Source organism: Mustela nigripes, chromosome 4, assembly GCF_022355385.1.
Source record: "Mustela nigripes isolate SB6536 chromosome 4, MUSNIG.SB6536, whole genome shotgun sequence".
Lineage (NCBI taxonomy): Eukaryota > Metazoa > Chordata > Mammalia > Carnivora > Mustelidae > Mustela > Mustela nigripes.
Genome location: NC_081560.1, coordinates 59,627,202 through 59,642,202, shown reverse-complemented (window position 1 = coordinate 59,642,202; position 15,001 = coordinate 59,627,202). Strand labels below are relative to the sequence as shown.

Genomic DNA, 15,001 nt, shown 5'->3' with positions numbered 1-15,001 from the left:
ACACGCTCGCACGTGCACACATGCTCTGCAAGGGTCCATGGCAGCAGGTGAATAAACACCATCTACCTGATTCGGCCTCGGTATGAGCAAAGTTCTCAGTGAGAAAATACGATCGGAGCAAGTAAAGTGAAGTGAAGATGTGACATACAATCGGCGGAAAGTTCAAGAGCTCCTGTTTGTTTCCTTTCAATGAAAAAACGATCTTTATTTTAAACATTGGGTAAATGCCTGACAGAAAAGACAGGTGGGAAGATGAGAGGTGACAGCAAGTGACAAATAGATTTATAAAACATCATTGTGGGGGAAAAAGTATTTCTTTTACAAACATTTACAACCATGCCATTATTTTATCTAATAACCCAGAGAACCTACCAAAAACTGTTGCCATTCAACAATTCAAAGAAATAATCCTCCTTTCAGAGAAACTGCATGTGTGTGTTTTTATGGACCAGAGGAACCACATAAACCAGGGCTCCTCAAAATGTGGTCCCCGGAACGGCAACAGCAGCATCCCCTGGACACCTCTTTACATGAACATTCTGAGGTCCCCTCCAGGCCTTCTGAATTGCCTACCCTGCATTTGGGGCCCAGAATAAACTGTGTGTTCATAAGCCCTGCAGGTGATGTTATGTGTGATAAAATGTAAGAAATTCTGGCCTGGGGCGCCTGGGTGTCTCAGTGGGTTAAAGCCTCTGCCTTTAGCTCAGGTCATGATCCCAGTGCCCTGGGATCGAGCCCCGCATCAGGCTCTCTGCTCAGCAGGGAGCTTGCTTCCCTTCCTCTCTCTGCCTGCCTCTCTGCCTACTTGTGATCTCTGTCTGTCAAATAAATAAATAAATAAAATCTTAAAAAAAAAAAAGAAAGAAAGAAATTAATTCTGGCCTAAGCCAGTGTGCATGTATTCCTTTCTGTTCAGCTACCTAGAAATTAAGATCCAAATTCAGCATTCACCACCCAAAGTTAATTGTATTGGGCATTCTCTCCTATTTATTTGTGTTAATTTTAATTGCTTTTTCCATTTTTTTCTCTCCTGTAGTTTACATTACATTTAGTAAGTTCCAAACTTATTTTGGAAATGTTTATATTAAATTAACCACAAACATTTGATTTCTTTCAAGTATTACTGAAAATAAATTTCAAGTTTAAAAAATTTAAAAATCTGTAACTACAGAAGAATACATGAAGTGTTCGATGGCAGAAGAGCAACAATGTCTAGTCCATGGACAGAAGAGTGAGTGACAGGAATGGATTCTGAACTAACTGATGTAGGGAAGGGCCGGGCGCCGGCATTTATGAAACAGACCAAAACAAGGCCCCGATAATCAAGGACCAGGTTAAGTTCTTCCACATTGGAGGATAGTAGAGATGAGAACTAGAGTGCAGCAGGGTCCGAAGCATACCTTCATGAGTTCTGAAGCTGGTATTCATCTACTTTGAAGAAGAGTCTGGTGAAAACCACAGTGACAGTATCAGGCCCCAACGAGTCTACCCATGCCAAGAGTTTAAAGCAACAGTTAAGGAAAATGGCAGACATGCCTGGATCTGATGCAGGTTTGGAAAAGAGCTGGGAAGGGTGCCTGGATGGCTCAGAAGTTAAGCATCTGCCTTTGGCTCAGGTCATGATCCCAGAGTCCTGGGATCAAGGCCCACATTGGGTTCCCTGCTTCCCCCTCTCGCACTCCCCCTGCTTGTGTTCCTGCTCTCGCTGTCTGTCTGTCTCTCTCTCTCTTTCTGTGTCAAATAAATAAATAAAATGTTTTTAAAAAAAAAAAGCTGGAAAATTCAAAGACAGCGGAGAGGAAAGGGGGTTGAAAACCATGAAGGAAGGAGGTCAATGGAATGTCAGGTTTGATCTGATTCATTAAGTATTTTTAAGTGATGTGGGGTTTACCATTCTGCCTACAGTTGTGGACAAAAACTGATGATTCATAAACTCACACTGAAAACTTAAAAGTATGCCTCTTAGGAATTCTACCTTAAAATTAAAATGCTTCCAGTCGACACAAAAATAATTAATGTGTGACACAAAGAGCATGTTGAACAGGAGTGACAGTGCCTCCATTCCATTTCAGACCTGGAAAAAGGTCTGTGCCTTTGTATGTTAAAAATCATCCCAAACACGGACCTGATAACACCTGAGCAAACTTTCTCCTTGGCTATCGCTTCAGTAGAAATTCCCTGAACATTAATATTTATTTTGGAGTGAGAGAGATTTCTGTATATCCTTAGAAATACAAATAAATCTTGAAATGCAAATATTCAACATTTAGGAATAATAAATATGTATTTTTAAAATAACGTTAATATGGTTTATTTGTAACTTACACAGGTGTGACTTAAATAGTCACATTACGGTAAATTCGTTATTAGTAAGAGAATATTATCAACGTGCTACTATTAGATTAACTGAACATGCTTTCAAATCATAATTCTCAGACATCACAGTGTTCTAGATCTACTTGAAAATATCAAACTTAGGATTTATATCTTCACTATCATTTCAGTAGCAAGAATTTTTAATTCATTTTAATACCATCCAATATAATCAAGTTAATCAGACTCCTGAATAAGCTACCAGCTCTATGTTTAGCAGGGGCTTTGGAGACAGACTAGATTAAATGCTGGCTTAGACGAAGTATTTGAAAAATATTTTCCTGCATTGCAATGAGTACAATTTGCCACCAGAGGGAGAACAGACACTATAGTTTAATTAAAGACAGCAATTTCCTTTCAACTAGATAGAAATTCTCTATTGGAAATATCTGCTCTATTGTAGAAAAAAAGCCACAGAGCTATTGTTTACTTATAATACATTAAACTTGCAAGCTTGACATGTGAGAAATCATTTATACCTTGGAAAGAAAGTATCAGTGCTGAAGTTTTCAAGGAAAATGGCCAATACTCACCTTGTCTGTGTACTGTGAACCCCACTGTTGACTAAGGGCAAGATCTCCTCACATACTAGAAACAAAGGTTTTTTCCAAAACAACTCAAATGATACTTTCCAATATCATCATGTTACCAAACTAAGGAACAGTCAAGAAAGCCATTTGACAGACCAATACACTCAAGAAATACTCCGTAATAAATGGAACATGATGTAAACCTGAAATTGACAGATTAGGAAAATCCTTTGTTTGATTCCCAATTGAAGGAATTTTTATTTATTAACCAAAGTTACTTCATTTAACGAAAATTTAGTCAACCATAGGAGATCCAGTTTTAAATTCATTACTATCTAGATAGTTCCTTCCCTAACCCCTGCCGTGATAAGTAAAATAAACAAAAAAACATACACTCGAGTTTATCCTCGGGTCTTCCTCGTTCAAGGAGAGACAGATAACAGACAATGTCCTTCAGATGGATTACTTCTGGGGAACACGTATTCGCAGGAGAAGTACGGGGAGGGGTGATGGCACCTTTATTCATTCTCAGACCTGGAAAAAAAAAATTGCCTTTATATTCTTAAAAATATCCATACAAAGCTTTCAAAGAAAAAGACACCTAAGAAAATAGATAACACATAGACCATGTAGAGAACTATGTATTTTAGGTAAAAAAATAGCCAATTCCCTGGAACTCTAGGATAGCAGAGCCAGATATATTCTGTATGATTACTGTAAATAATTCAGTTTTTTTGGTATTCAGGAACATGGAAACTGCTCCATCTGCCTGTAAGAACAAGCATGTTGGGGTCAGAATCCTCTTGGCCAGGGTGAGCTGGTAGACAGATTTAAACACAGGAAAAACCACTTTTCTCTTCCACCTTTCTCTGCTTTAGGGAGTGACAATGATAAATCAGCTGAAAAGATATTAAAATTGGCCTTTAAAGAAACACTGAAAAAGAGACTTGAGTCTGTCATAGTATGATTTATATGTTGACAATCAGGAATCGTTCATTCAGAAAAACAGGTATTTATTTCAAATATTTGTGGGCACCATGAATAAAACATCCTTTTTCCCATCAAGAAATCTGCCCATGAGTAAGAAAGGGAACATAAACAATAATCCATTTAAACATGACAGACATTTAATTAGAGAGGTAAGGACCTATGACCATACTTCAGTTTTAATATGGTTCATAACTTTATTTCTGAAACCCATTCACTGTGCTTATTTTAAGACAAGGGTATAGGACTCGAATGTCTGTTTGCAAAAAATGATGAACTCAGATTGTCTAGCTCATAATGATTGAACTGAAACTCTTCTATAATAAATGGTTAATTCCATCTAACACAGATGGCTGTGAAACCAGATCATGTGGGCCTCACAAGACCTAGAGGCAAACCCCAATTATTCTTTAAGGTTATTTGGCAAACAAGAGATGTTTGGGTGAAATGGCTAACGGGCTGAATGGCTACTAGATTCCTAATCAACCAGGAGTTACTAGAATGGAGGGAATAATCCCAACCAAACACAGTTCTGCAAGCCTATTAGTGCAAAGAATGCCTCTACCTCACCACATCTCGAACTCTTGTGCATTTCCTTGGTTGAGTAACTTTGATAGAAGAGTTGGTATCTCCTCCAGCTGTCTCAAGACAGCCAGCATGTCATTTAATGGATTATGAAATTTCCTCATTCACAGTGTTACTAGTAATAAAAGGTACATTTATCGGGTGTCAACTATGTGGCAGGAACCATGCTGGCTTTAACATGGCTTTAACATGGATCGTCTCACTTAATTCCCACGTTAACTCCGTGAGGTCGATCACAATATTCCCATTTTACAGGCTTCGAGTTCCACAGCTGGCAAAACCACCCTCTGTGCTCTACACTAAAGGATGACAGACTTTTTGGTTCAAGACCAAGAGTAAGAAAAACAATTTACATGTGAATCAGCATTTTATTCTCCTTCCCTCTCTTGCTCTCCCCTTTCTGCCTCTCAACATGAGTAGGTTCCATAACTGCTTCAAGCTTCCTTTTGTGTGTTAACCTATTCTCCTTTCTTCTATCTCATTCTTAAAATTCTGTCAAAGACCCTCTAAATTGAATTCACCACCCATCAAGCCCTCATAGTTCACATTTTGAAGAACACTGCTTCACATCTTTCAGTTTTTTGTTTTTACCCAAGTCGTACTTATTTCAAATACAGCTCTATGCTTCCTGTTAATTCTACTTCTGTTTACAGCTATTAAAAAGGAGATATAATTACAAATTGATTTTTCTTAACAAAAGTGTTACTGCATGTCTAATACAAACTAATACAGTTATTTTTAAAAATAAAAAGAAGGCAGAGAATTGAAGGCAATCCTAAATTTTCAAAAAATTTATATATATACCTGACTAATTCTATCTAACTAAAGTACAAAACCTGAAGTTTGGCCAGCGGCAGGAATAAGCAGTTCCAACTTATGATAAAAGACATTTTGGCGCTGACCTTTGACATGACCCTAACTTCCTAACTTGGAAAACACAGCACTTGAGTTATGATCGGATAAACTATGACCTAACCCATCCCGCCTGATGAGCTCATCCTCTCTCCTCTGCTTCCCTCCCTCTTCTGGTACTGAAATGATTTAATCAGCTGGATTTAACTCTTAACACAAAACCTCAGAACAAAACAAGAAAAAGGGAAGAGAACCTGTTATGACATCCATTTGAAAGAATGCCAACCCCATTATATATTTTCACTGATTTAGAGCACCTCATGATTCTTTGTTTGTATGAAGCTAAAATGCATGGTATTTCTTTATCAGGGAATATAAACAATATAATAGGGAATATAAACAATTCGGAGCATGTAAAGACCACATAATTTTCCATCTGCCTTTCCTGTAAGTAATACACATATTGAACAGAAGCATACAAATATAATTTATAGTTAGCTCCACCTTTCTGAAAAAGCATATTATTAGATTAAAATGATTTTTGGCAAAATGAGTAAATATTTCTCATTTTCTGTCCATGACAGGTTGTAAACTGAAACGTGTATCATAGTCATGTAACAGCTGTATACTTAAAAAAACTTACAGTTGTTTTTTTCTTTTTTTTAATTATGGGCTTCTATGGCAACACACATTGAAAAACAAACCAACTCTTCCTCAAACCCATACAAAGTTTTTGTTTTGGCTCCTTTGTGAGTGATAAAATAGACACTTTTGCAATGACTTTTAAGGTGTGTCAAAGACCTTTTTCTCAGTTACTTCATAACAAAAATCTTCATAGAACAGGACTTGACTAAATCTTGAGGTGCTGAACTGAGGAAAAACTTCACAGGTTTGTTCCTGCTCCTACTCTCATCCTTAAGATTAGCTCATTTTCGCTTCTGTGGTGAAAATGTTTCTCCATATTTTCATATCATTTTTTGAAAGCAGACTCTGGGGCATGAATCTCACTTCGTAGAGACTTTTTCCACCCTGTTCTACCATTAATATACATTCTCCCCCTGCCTTAAATCAGGCTGGAGGTCTTTTCTACTACTTCTTTCCTTATTGCCCTAAAAAAGTTCCTTTTCTCTCAAGCAGACCATAATAAACTTTATTCAGAACACAAGAAACAGCACAGTGGCAAACAAAATTTGCAAGCCCCATTTCCTGACTACAGCTTTTCAAGGAGATGGTAAATGGTAACCTGCATTTTTCTTCAGCAGCAGTGGCCTCTGATGAAGGGGCTCAAAATTCTATGTTCCATTAAGGAAGGCCATTTCAATTCATCCCACCTTTGTGAAACTCTTCAGAGTTGGAATTGAACATAAAGCAGGGTAAAACTTTGGCCTCAAGTGGCCAATATTTAGCTTTTAAAAAAAATGTGATTAACTGACACCCAATTAGCAAGCTCACTGACAAGCCCAAGGTTATGCTTCTTTGAATATTCCCTTACAAAAGTGAAGCGTGTGTACACACATGCAGACACCACTTATGTCCACACACCAATGTAAAAATAAGCATTGTAATTAGACTGCATTAAGTTTCCTTAGGAATAATTATTGTACTTTGAAAACCATTTTCAGTTTTATGATGATTTTAGTGTGTGTGTGTGTTTGTACAGCTTCTTACATATAAACATTCTTCAAAGTTCTAACTACCAAAATAGTTAGCACTAGTCAAGGTGAGCACTGACTACTACTACCGCATTCTTCAAGCACATGACTTTCATTGTACTTCAATCTACACACTCTATTTCTTGAAACAGATACCTAAAATGTTTGTTTTAATAGATACTTTAAATTCTAGCTTCAAGGTGCAATTATTAGCAGATACATTTTGGGTTCATGTTCACTTACTGCTTCTGTTCCAATTTGTTTTATTGCCAAATACATGTAGCTCAGATAATGAAAAGGGTATTGTTATATCCATTGTTTCCCTTTATCTTTCAAAATGGAAAATTCAAAACTAATAACATGAATTACATTTCTAAATTTGTAAGCCCCCCCCAAAAAAAGCACTGCAATTTGGCTTTTCCATTTTTCAATACTGGTTCAATTTTCAGGAATTTATGAGGCTTAGAAACAATCTGTCATAGTATAGTCGGATTTCTGATATCCATATTAATAGTCACAACGAGTAGCACAGACAATCAAGATTAAAAACAATTTTTTGGTATTGTCAGATGTTTCTTGATTTTCAGAGTTAACCTTCCAACTATGCTCGCCTTAGGATAGTATTATAATGGCTTTTATGCTTGTACAAACTGACAGCAAAATGAGATAGACTGTGTTACAAATCAACAAGGAATGTAAAATGTACGTAAAGTGAGGACAGGCAGTGAGATACCTTCCCTGACAGGAGACTGGGGTCAGCAAATTTTCTGTATGAACGTTCTCGGCATTTCATCTGTCTGGACATTGGCAAAAACCTCGAACAAACAATAATAAGGAACAGGATTTGCAGCACAGGTCTTTGGGGGTGATGTTGTAGAAACAGAGGACGTCTGTGAAGGAGGAACTAATAACATCCCTGGCTGTGTGCCAACAACGCTTAAACACGGTGGTCTGATTTGACCCTACAATTCTATTTTAAGAGACAAGAGGGTGGAAAATCAGAGAGTAAAGTGAACCTCTGATCATCCTGTAGCAATCTGGGGAGTCAAGAGTTGAGGACAGGATATCTAATTCCAAACTTTAGGCACTTTTAAAGCAGTAAAATCACGATCTGTCTACATCAATTATGTCTAGTAAAATAATCTGCAATGACAGAAATGTGCCATATATGTATTATTCCATACAGGAGTATTAACCATAGGTGGCTGTTAAGCACAATGAAATATGGCTGGTAGGACTGAGGAACTGAATTTTTATCTGATTTACTTGGTAACTAATTTAAATTTAAATTAAATAGCTACATCAGGCTAATGACTACCATACTAGTGCTGGAGACATACTGTCTACAGGAAGAAGAGTGGAAGTTGGTAGAATTACTCTGTTTCTTAAGTATCCTTAAGTATGAGAATAAAACTACCACATGTAGAAAAAGTTATAATAACTTTTATTTTTGTCACATTAAAAAGAAATCCCAGTACCGCCAGTGGGTATTTACCCCAAGAAAATGAAAACACTAACTTGAAAAGATATATGCATCCTTATGGGTACTGCAACATGATTTACAAGGGCCAAGACATGGACCCCCAAGTGTCCATCGATAGATGAACATAATTCATCTTTTACATACAATGGAGTATTATGCAGTCACGAGAAAAGGTTGAGATCTTGTCATTTGTGACAACGTGGATGGACCTAAAGGGTGTTATGTTCAGTGAAATAAATCAGTCAGAGAAAGACAAATACCACGTGATTTCACTCATATGTGTAATCTGAGAAATAAAACAAACAAAAAAGCAGAAGCAGACCACAATAAAAGAAACTTACAGTGACCCAAAGGAAGGGGGCTGGGACGATGGTGGCAGGAGATGAAGAGGAGTGAGAGACACAGGCTTTCAGTTATGGAATGAAGAAGTCACAGGAACAAAACGTACAACAGAGGGAATCTAGTCAATGGTATTGTAATAGCATTGTATAGTCACAGACGGTAGCTACATATGTGGGTAAGCCATAGACCTATAAACCTATAAGCTTGTTGAATACTTTGTTGTATACCTGAAACTAATCTAATGTTGTGTGTCAACTACACTTCAGTTAAAAAAAAAAAAAAGAAAAGAAAAGTATGGGCACCTGGGTGGTTCAGTCAGTTAAGCATTTGCCTTTGGCTCAAGTCATGATCCCAGTGTCCTGGGATTGAATCCCATGTCAGGCTCCCTGCTCAGCAGGGAGTATGCTTCTCCCTCCTCCTGCCCCTCCCCCTGCTCCTACTCTCTCTTGTTACTCAGTCTCTCTCTCTCTCTGAAATAAATATTTAAAAAAACAAAAATAAATTTTAAAAAGTACAAGTCATGGGAATGAAGTGGGGGGAGGGGAATTGCAGGAATACAGTCAAAAGGCACAAACTTCTGTTTATAAAATAAGTAAGTTCTAGAGATTTAAGCTACAACACAATGACTATAGTTAACACTACTGTATGATGTAACTGTAAATGCTACTTGTTAAGAGAGTTAGATCCTAAGAGTTCTCATTATAAGGGAAAACATGGTTTTGTTTTTGCTTTTGTTTTTTATTGTATCTGTATAAGATTATGGATGGTACCTAAACTTACTGCGGCAATCATTTCACAATATATGTAACTCAAACCAGTATGCTGTTCCCCTTAAACTTACACAGTGAGTATGTCAATTCTATCTTTAAAAAACAAAAAACAAAAATCAAAACAAACCAGAAAAATAAAACAAAATTAAAAAAAAAAAGAAGAAATCCCAGTAATACTCCATAATTTTTACTGTACTCTTTCAAAATGAATGACATTTGGGGGGGGAACTATATTGAATTTGATCTTTCCCTATGTTTACAAATTAAAATGCTGGAAAATAATTTGTTTAATGAAAAATGGTAATAGGTGAAATGCACTGAACACTTATAATGTAGCTAATACATTATCTTTTTTTGCGTCCCCCAACACCCAGTGCAGGAACACTTATTATCTCCATTTTACATTTGCCAGAAAAGACTCAAAGATAAGTAGGGTAATCACAATTCAAAAGGCAGTTCAAATTGAGATTTTATGTGAAGTACAATTCTCTGGGGCTATAGAGAAAACTAAATCAAAGGACTTTGTCTCCTGCTTCTCGATAAATGACGTTTTGTCTTTGGAGTCTGGTTTTTAAGACTCTTAAGAGTGTGTACATTGATTATTTCATAAACCTCTGGAATGAAATTAGAAATCCTAGTCATAGCTGAGAGCTGTAAATGTTCATCTTCCATTCAGACCACTCCTTGGGCCATTTATAATAAAACACATTTGTGAGGTGCGTGCGCGTGTACACACACACACACACACATATATTTGCACATGTAAATATAAACATGCATATATTCATATTTACCAAATCTTTACCAGCATTTTTTATATGGAAATGGATTGTGGATACTTTCTCTTTTTGCTTATCTGCATTTTCCAATAGGTATATAACTACCATGCCTTTATAAAAAAAAAATAAAATAAATAGATATTAAGAACCTTTATTAGTCATGTAAAACCAAGTTCTAGCATAAAGCACTGAATACAGTAGATTTTTAAAATCTCATTTTAATATTTTATTTATTTTTATTTATTTGACACAGAGAGAGAGATCACAAGTAGGCAGAGAGGCAGGCAGAGAGAGAGGAGGCAGCAGGCTCCCTGCAGAGCAGAGAGCCCGATGTGGGGCTCGATCCCAGGACCCCAGGACCATGACCTGAGCTCAAGGCAGAGGCTTAACCCACTGAGCTACCCAAGTGCCCCTAAAAAGGTCTCATTTTTAGAGGGCTTTCATTCTAGTGGATCCAAGCCAAAAGTCAGTACCATTGCATTTTTTTCTAGCTATTACTAGGTATTTTAGAGCATATCCCAAGTTAAATAGATTTATGACTGATTTGGGGGCACCTGGGTGGCTCAGTCAGTTAAGTGTCTGACTCTTTATTTTGCCTCAGGTTATGATCTCAGGGTCATGAGACTGAGTCCTGCATCGGGCTCTGCACTGGGCATGAAGCCTGCTTGAAATTCTCTCTCCCTGTGCCTCTGCCTCTGCCCCTCCCCCATCTAAAAAAAATTAAAAGGAAGAAAAGAAAAAAGAAAAAAAATTTATGACTGATTTTGGACTCCAAAAAGTACTAAATAACATATTTACCTTTATTAGAATAAAAAACTATCAATAGTATTATGAACACGATAGCACAAAAATCTTAATACTATTATTTAATATGTAATATATTAGCATATAACTGAAAATTCAAAAATCCTTTTATACTGGATGAATAAATCTAAAGGTAAAGATGGCCAATTTGAAGACAAACATTTTACTTAGAATATTCAGATAGAAGAATAAAGAAACCTATATAATCAAATCCAATATTCAAACCCATTTAATAATTAAAGGGGAGGTCTGGGTACTCTTTTCCTTACTGACAGTAATTTTACTATGAATAGGGCCTTGAGGTATAGATTCTTCTGTGGTTTCAGTGAAGAGTTTTCAGAGTTTCAGGATAAAAGATTTATTGCAGTAAAACAATTTTCAGATTACTACTACTGCTAATAATAATTAGAAGAGTGAATTTGGTACCATAAAAACATAAGAAATGTAATGCTTGATGTAAATAAATGCTAATTCGTCAACAGATGGGAGTTATCTTTATTTTTAGAGCAGTTGTATGTAGGTATGTAAGTCCATCAACATTAACAAATGCATAAATGTATTTTAAATGCCTACTATGCGCCAAGAAGCTTCCTATCTCATAGTCACACAAGCCTTGAATCCTGTTCAGTTTGTGTTGTTTGGGACCTTGTCTGCCCTTTTTTTGCACTGTGGAAACTTTATATAGTTTTTAGACACAAAAGACCTATAAAGCTACCTATGGTGAAAATATGCATGCATATACACAGGCACACACACACACAATTTTTAATATCCTCAAGACAGTCCTGATAAGAGTAATAATTTCTTCTCAGCACAATTAATGAAGTGTGTCTTTTGGCAAGAACATCCAGTAAGGTCATTTGGCAAAACACCATTTTCCCAAAGGTTCAAATACCTCATTTTCACTGTATAATTTTCTGTCCTCAATTTGATTAATTTCCTTATAGACTAAAAGAAATTCTTTCTCCTTTTCTGACTAAAAATATTATCTGCGGTATGATTCTCTGGCTGTACTGAAAACATAAAAAAAATTACATTCATTAACGATATTGTGGCTTAATAGCATAAATCAATTAACCACTGCCATATTGGATGGGCAATGAGAGGGACCAAAAATAAAGTACTTTAACTCTTTCAGAGGTGGCTGTTATTATTCTCAATCTTAAATATCTTGACTCATCCTGTACCTTCAAGCCTCATGCTTCATCACGACAGCGTCCACCCCACTGGTTTAAAACTGTGTAACAGCTCTCCAGTCACCACGGCGCCTTGGCTCCCTCCTTGACCTCTTCTCCAGCCACTCTCTTCCAGTCCTTCATCTGCCCCAGCCCCAGGATTCAAGGCATGGACCCAGATCTCTCTGCACTCAGCAAGTCTACCTTCTTCTAACTCCTAAGGCCCTAGGACCCTGACCCTGTCAGGACCACTCCTCCAACCTTCCCTCTAGCCATGCTGATATTTCCAAAGTCACAACCACCATCTAATCTGAGGCCATGAAAAATTATCTTCGGGGTTGCTGTTTGGCTCAGTCAGTTAAGCATCTGCCTTCAGCTCAGATCATGATCTCAGGGTTCTGAGATGCCCCAGGCGCCCCGTGTTGGGCTCCTTGCTCTGCGGGGAGTCTGTTTATCCCATTCCCTCTGCCCTTTCCCCACTACTAATGCTCTCTCTCTTTCTAATAAATAAAATAATAATAATAATAAAATCTTTTAAAAAATGATCTCCTTATGACTCATATCCCAGTTTTAGTCATTCACGAGAAATTCAGGGCTCCGTCATCCTCAGTTTTGCCTTGTCCTTTCTATCTAACCAATGTATTCTAACAGCACTCCTTACCTTACCGTCTGACATCCTGTGTACGTTTTTACTTATTTAGTAAAATGTAACTGACTACAGAGGAAAGGAAGTCGTTACATTCTCCTCACTGAAATACGAACAGTGTGTGTGGGTGGGCACATTGTAAGTGATCAATAAATATTTGTGAATGATAAAATATTACTCAGCCACAAGAGAGAATGAAATCTTGCCAAAGGCAACAACATAGACGGAGCTAGACAGTATTACGCTAAGCAAAATGAGTCAGTCAGAGAAAGACAAATACCACATGATTTCACTCCTATGGAGGATTCAAGAAACAAAATAAATGAGCAAAGGAAAGAGAGAGAGAGAGAGAGAGAGAGAGACAAACCAAGAGAAAAACCCTTAACTCTGGAGAACGGACTGGTGGTCCCCAGAGGCAAGGAGGCTGGAGGGAGGGTGAAATGGGTGACGGCGTTAAGGAGTGTGCTCTCAGCGATGGGCACGGAGTCAGAGACGGAAGAGGTCAATCACTGCATTACACACCTGAAACTGATAAAACACTGTATGGAAACCACGCTGGATTTAAAATGTATTTAAAAATCTAATAATAATAATAATAATAAATAAATAAAAATAAAAATCTAAAATAAATACATATTTATGAATAAAATAATATTGAGTTTCTTACAGTTCACACATTATCCTCTCATGGGGCATTTTTTTTTTTTTTAAGTTGGGGTAGAAATGTACATGTTCTCTCTTCTTGAAACTCCCTTCCATCCTCTCCTACAAGCACCTGTCCCTACTTCTACTTAAAGTAATTTCAATTTATGATTAAAATCTCAGTCAGAGGATATTGATAAGTAGATGACAACTTGTATTTTATTGTAATATAACTGATCCCTTAATTGACTATCTTTCCACATGGCTCTAAAGGAGCCTCGGTTTTCTGGTGCAATTTCTGGCACATGAGGTATTTTTTTTTTTTTAAAGATTTTATTTATTTATTTATTTGACAGACAGAGATCACAAGTAGGCAGAGAGGCAGGCTGAAAGAGAGAGAGGAAGAAGCAGGCTCCCTGCCGAGCAGAGAGCCCGATGTGGGACTCGATCCCAGGACCCTGGGATCATGACCTGAGCTGAAGGCAGCGGCTTAACCCACTGAGCCACCCAGGCGCCCCGGCACATGAGGTATTTTTAAAACAAGGATGATGGAGGGGCACTTGGGTGGCTCAGTCAGCTCAATGTCTGACTCTTGATTTTGGCTCAGGTCATGATCCCAGGGTTCTGAGATGGAACCCCATGTCTCTCTCTCCCCCTCTCTCTGCTCCTCCCCTATGCCTCTTAAAAAGAAGAAGAAGGAGGAAGAGGAGGAGAAGGAAGAGGGAAAGGGAAGAAGAAGGAGAAGAAAAAGAACAACAAGAAGAAGAATGGTGGAATGCATGAATTAATGAATTAATAAGATGAAGAATTGAATGTCAAAGCTGGCCAAGTATATGATCTGATCTAAAGGGTGCTAGGAAATCCTCTTTTTCTGCCGTATAAACTATTAATAACAACAACAAAAAAAAACACTTGTCCTACCCTATAGCTAATAATGAACACTTATTGTTATAGAGTCAACATTTAGACCGTGTCGAGCCCAACAGAAATATACAGTCTAAGTGTCTGAACCAGTTAACAAATCAATTCCATTCTCTTTTAATGACCATATTCTTGGCAAAAGTAAAAGTTACTACTACCTACCATTAAGGGTGATCACTTCGCTGAAGGGGGTTCATCCCAGGGCTGCTGCGCAGAGTTGGTCTAGGTGGGAGCTGCGGGGAGAAGGAGGCAACGGCTCTTCGGCAAGAGGCAAAAGGTGTGCCTTTCCCATGGTGCCAGCCTTGCCTCCCAGGGACCACTGCAAGTGTCCCCTCCCAGCATGTGCCATGCAATTAGAGGGACACATTCGCTGAGACTTGAAGGAGTTGGGTTTGGCTGTGAGATAAGGGACCACAGCAGACTTAAGTCACAGCAAACACTTCGGTATTTAAAGGGTTTG

The 15,001-nt window shown here is 37.7% G+C and overlaps 1 protein-coding gene across 5 annotated transcripts in view; it reads right to left on the bottom strand.

Annotated features, from left to right (window-relative positions):
• Positions 1-15,001, bottom strand: part of DGKB (diacylglycerol kinase beta) — a 709,227-nt gene that overhangs the window by 528,239 nt on the left and 165,987 nt on the right. For all 5 annotated transcript variants that reach the window (XM_059396759.1, XM_059396762.1, XM_059396761.1 and 2 more), the window contains one exon: positions 3,297-3,437. In XM_059396759.1, the coding sequence (XP_059252742.1) occupies positions 3,297-3,437 (141 nt within the window). The remainder of the gene's footprint in view (positions 1-3,296; positions 3,438-15,001) is intronic.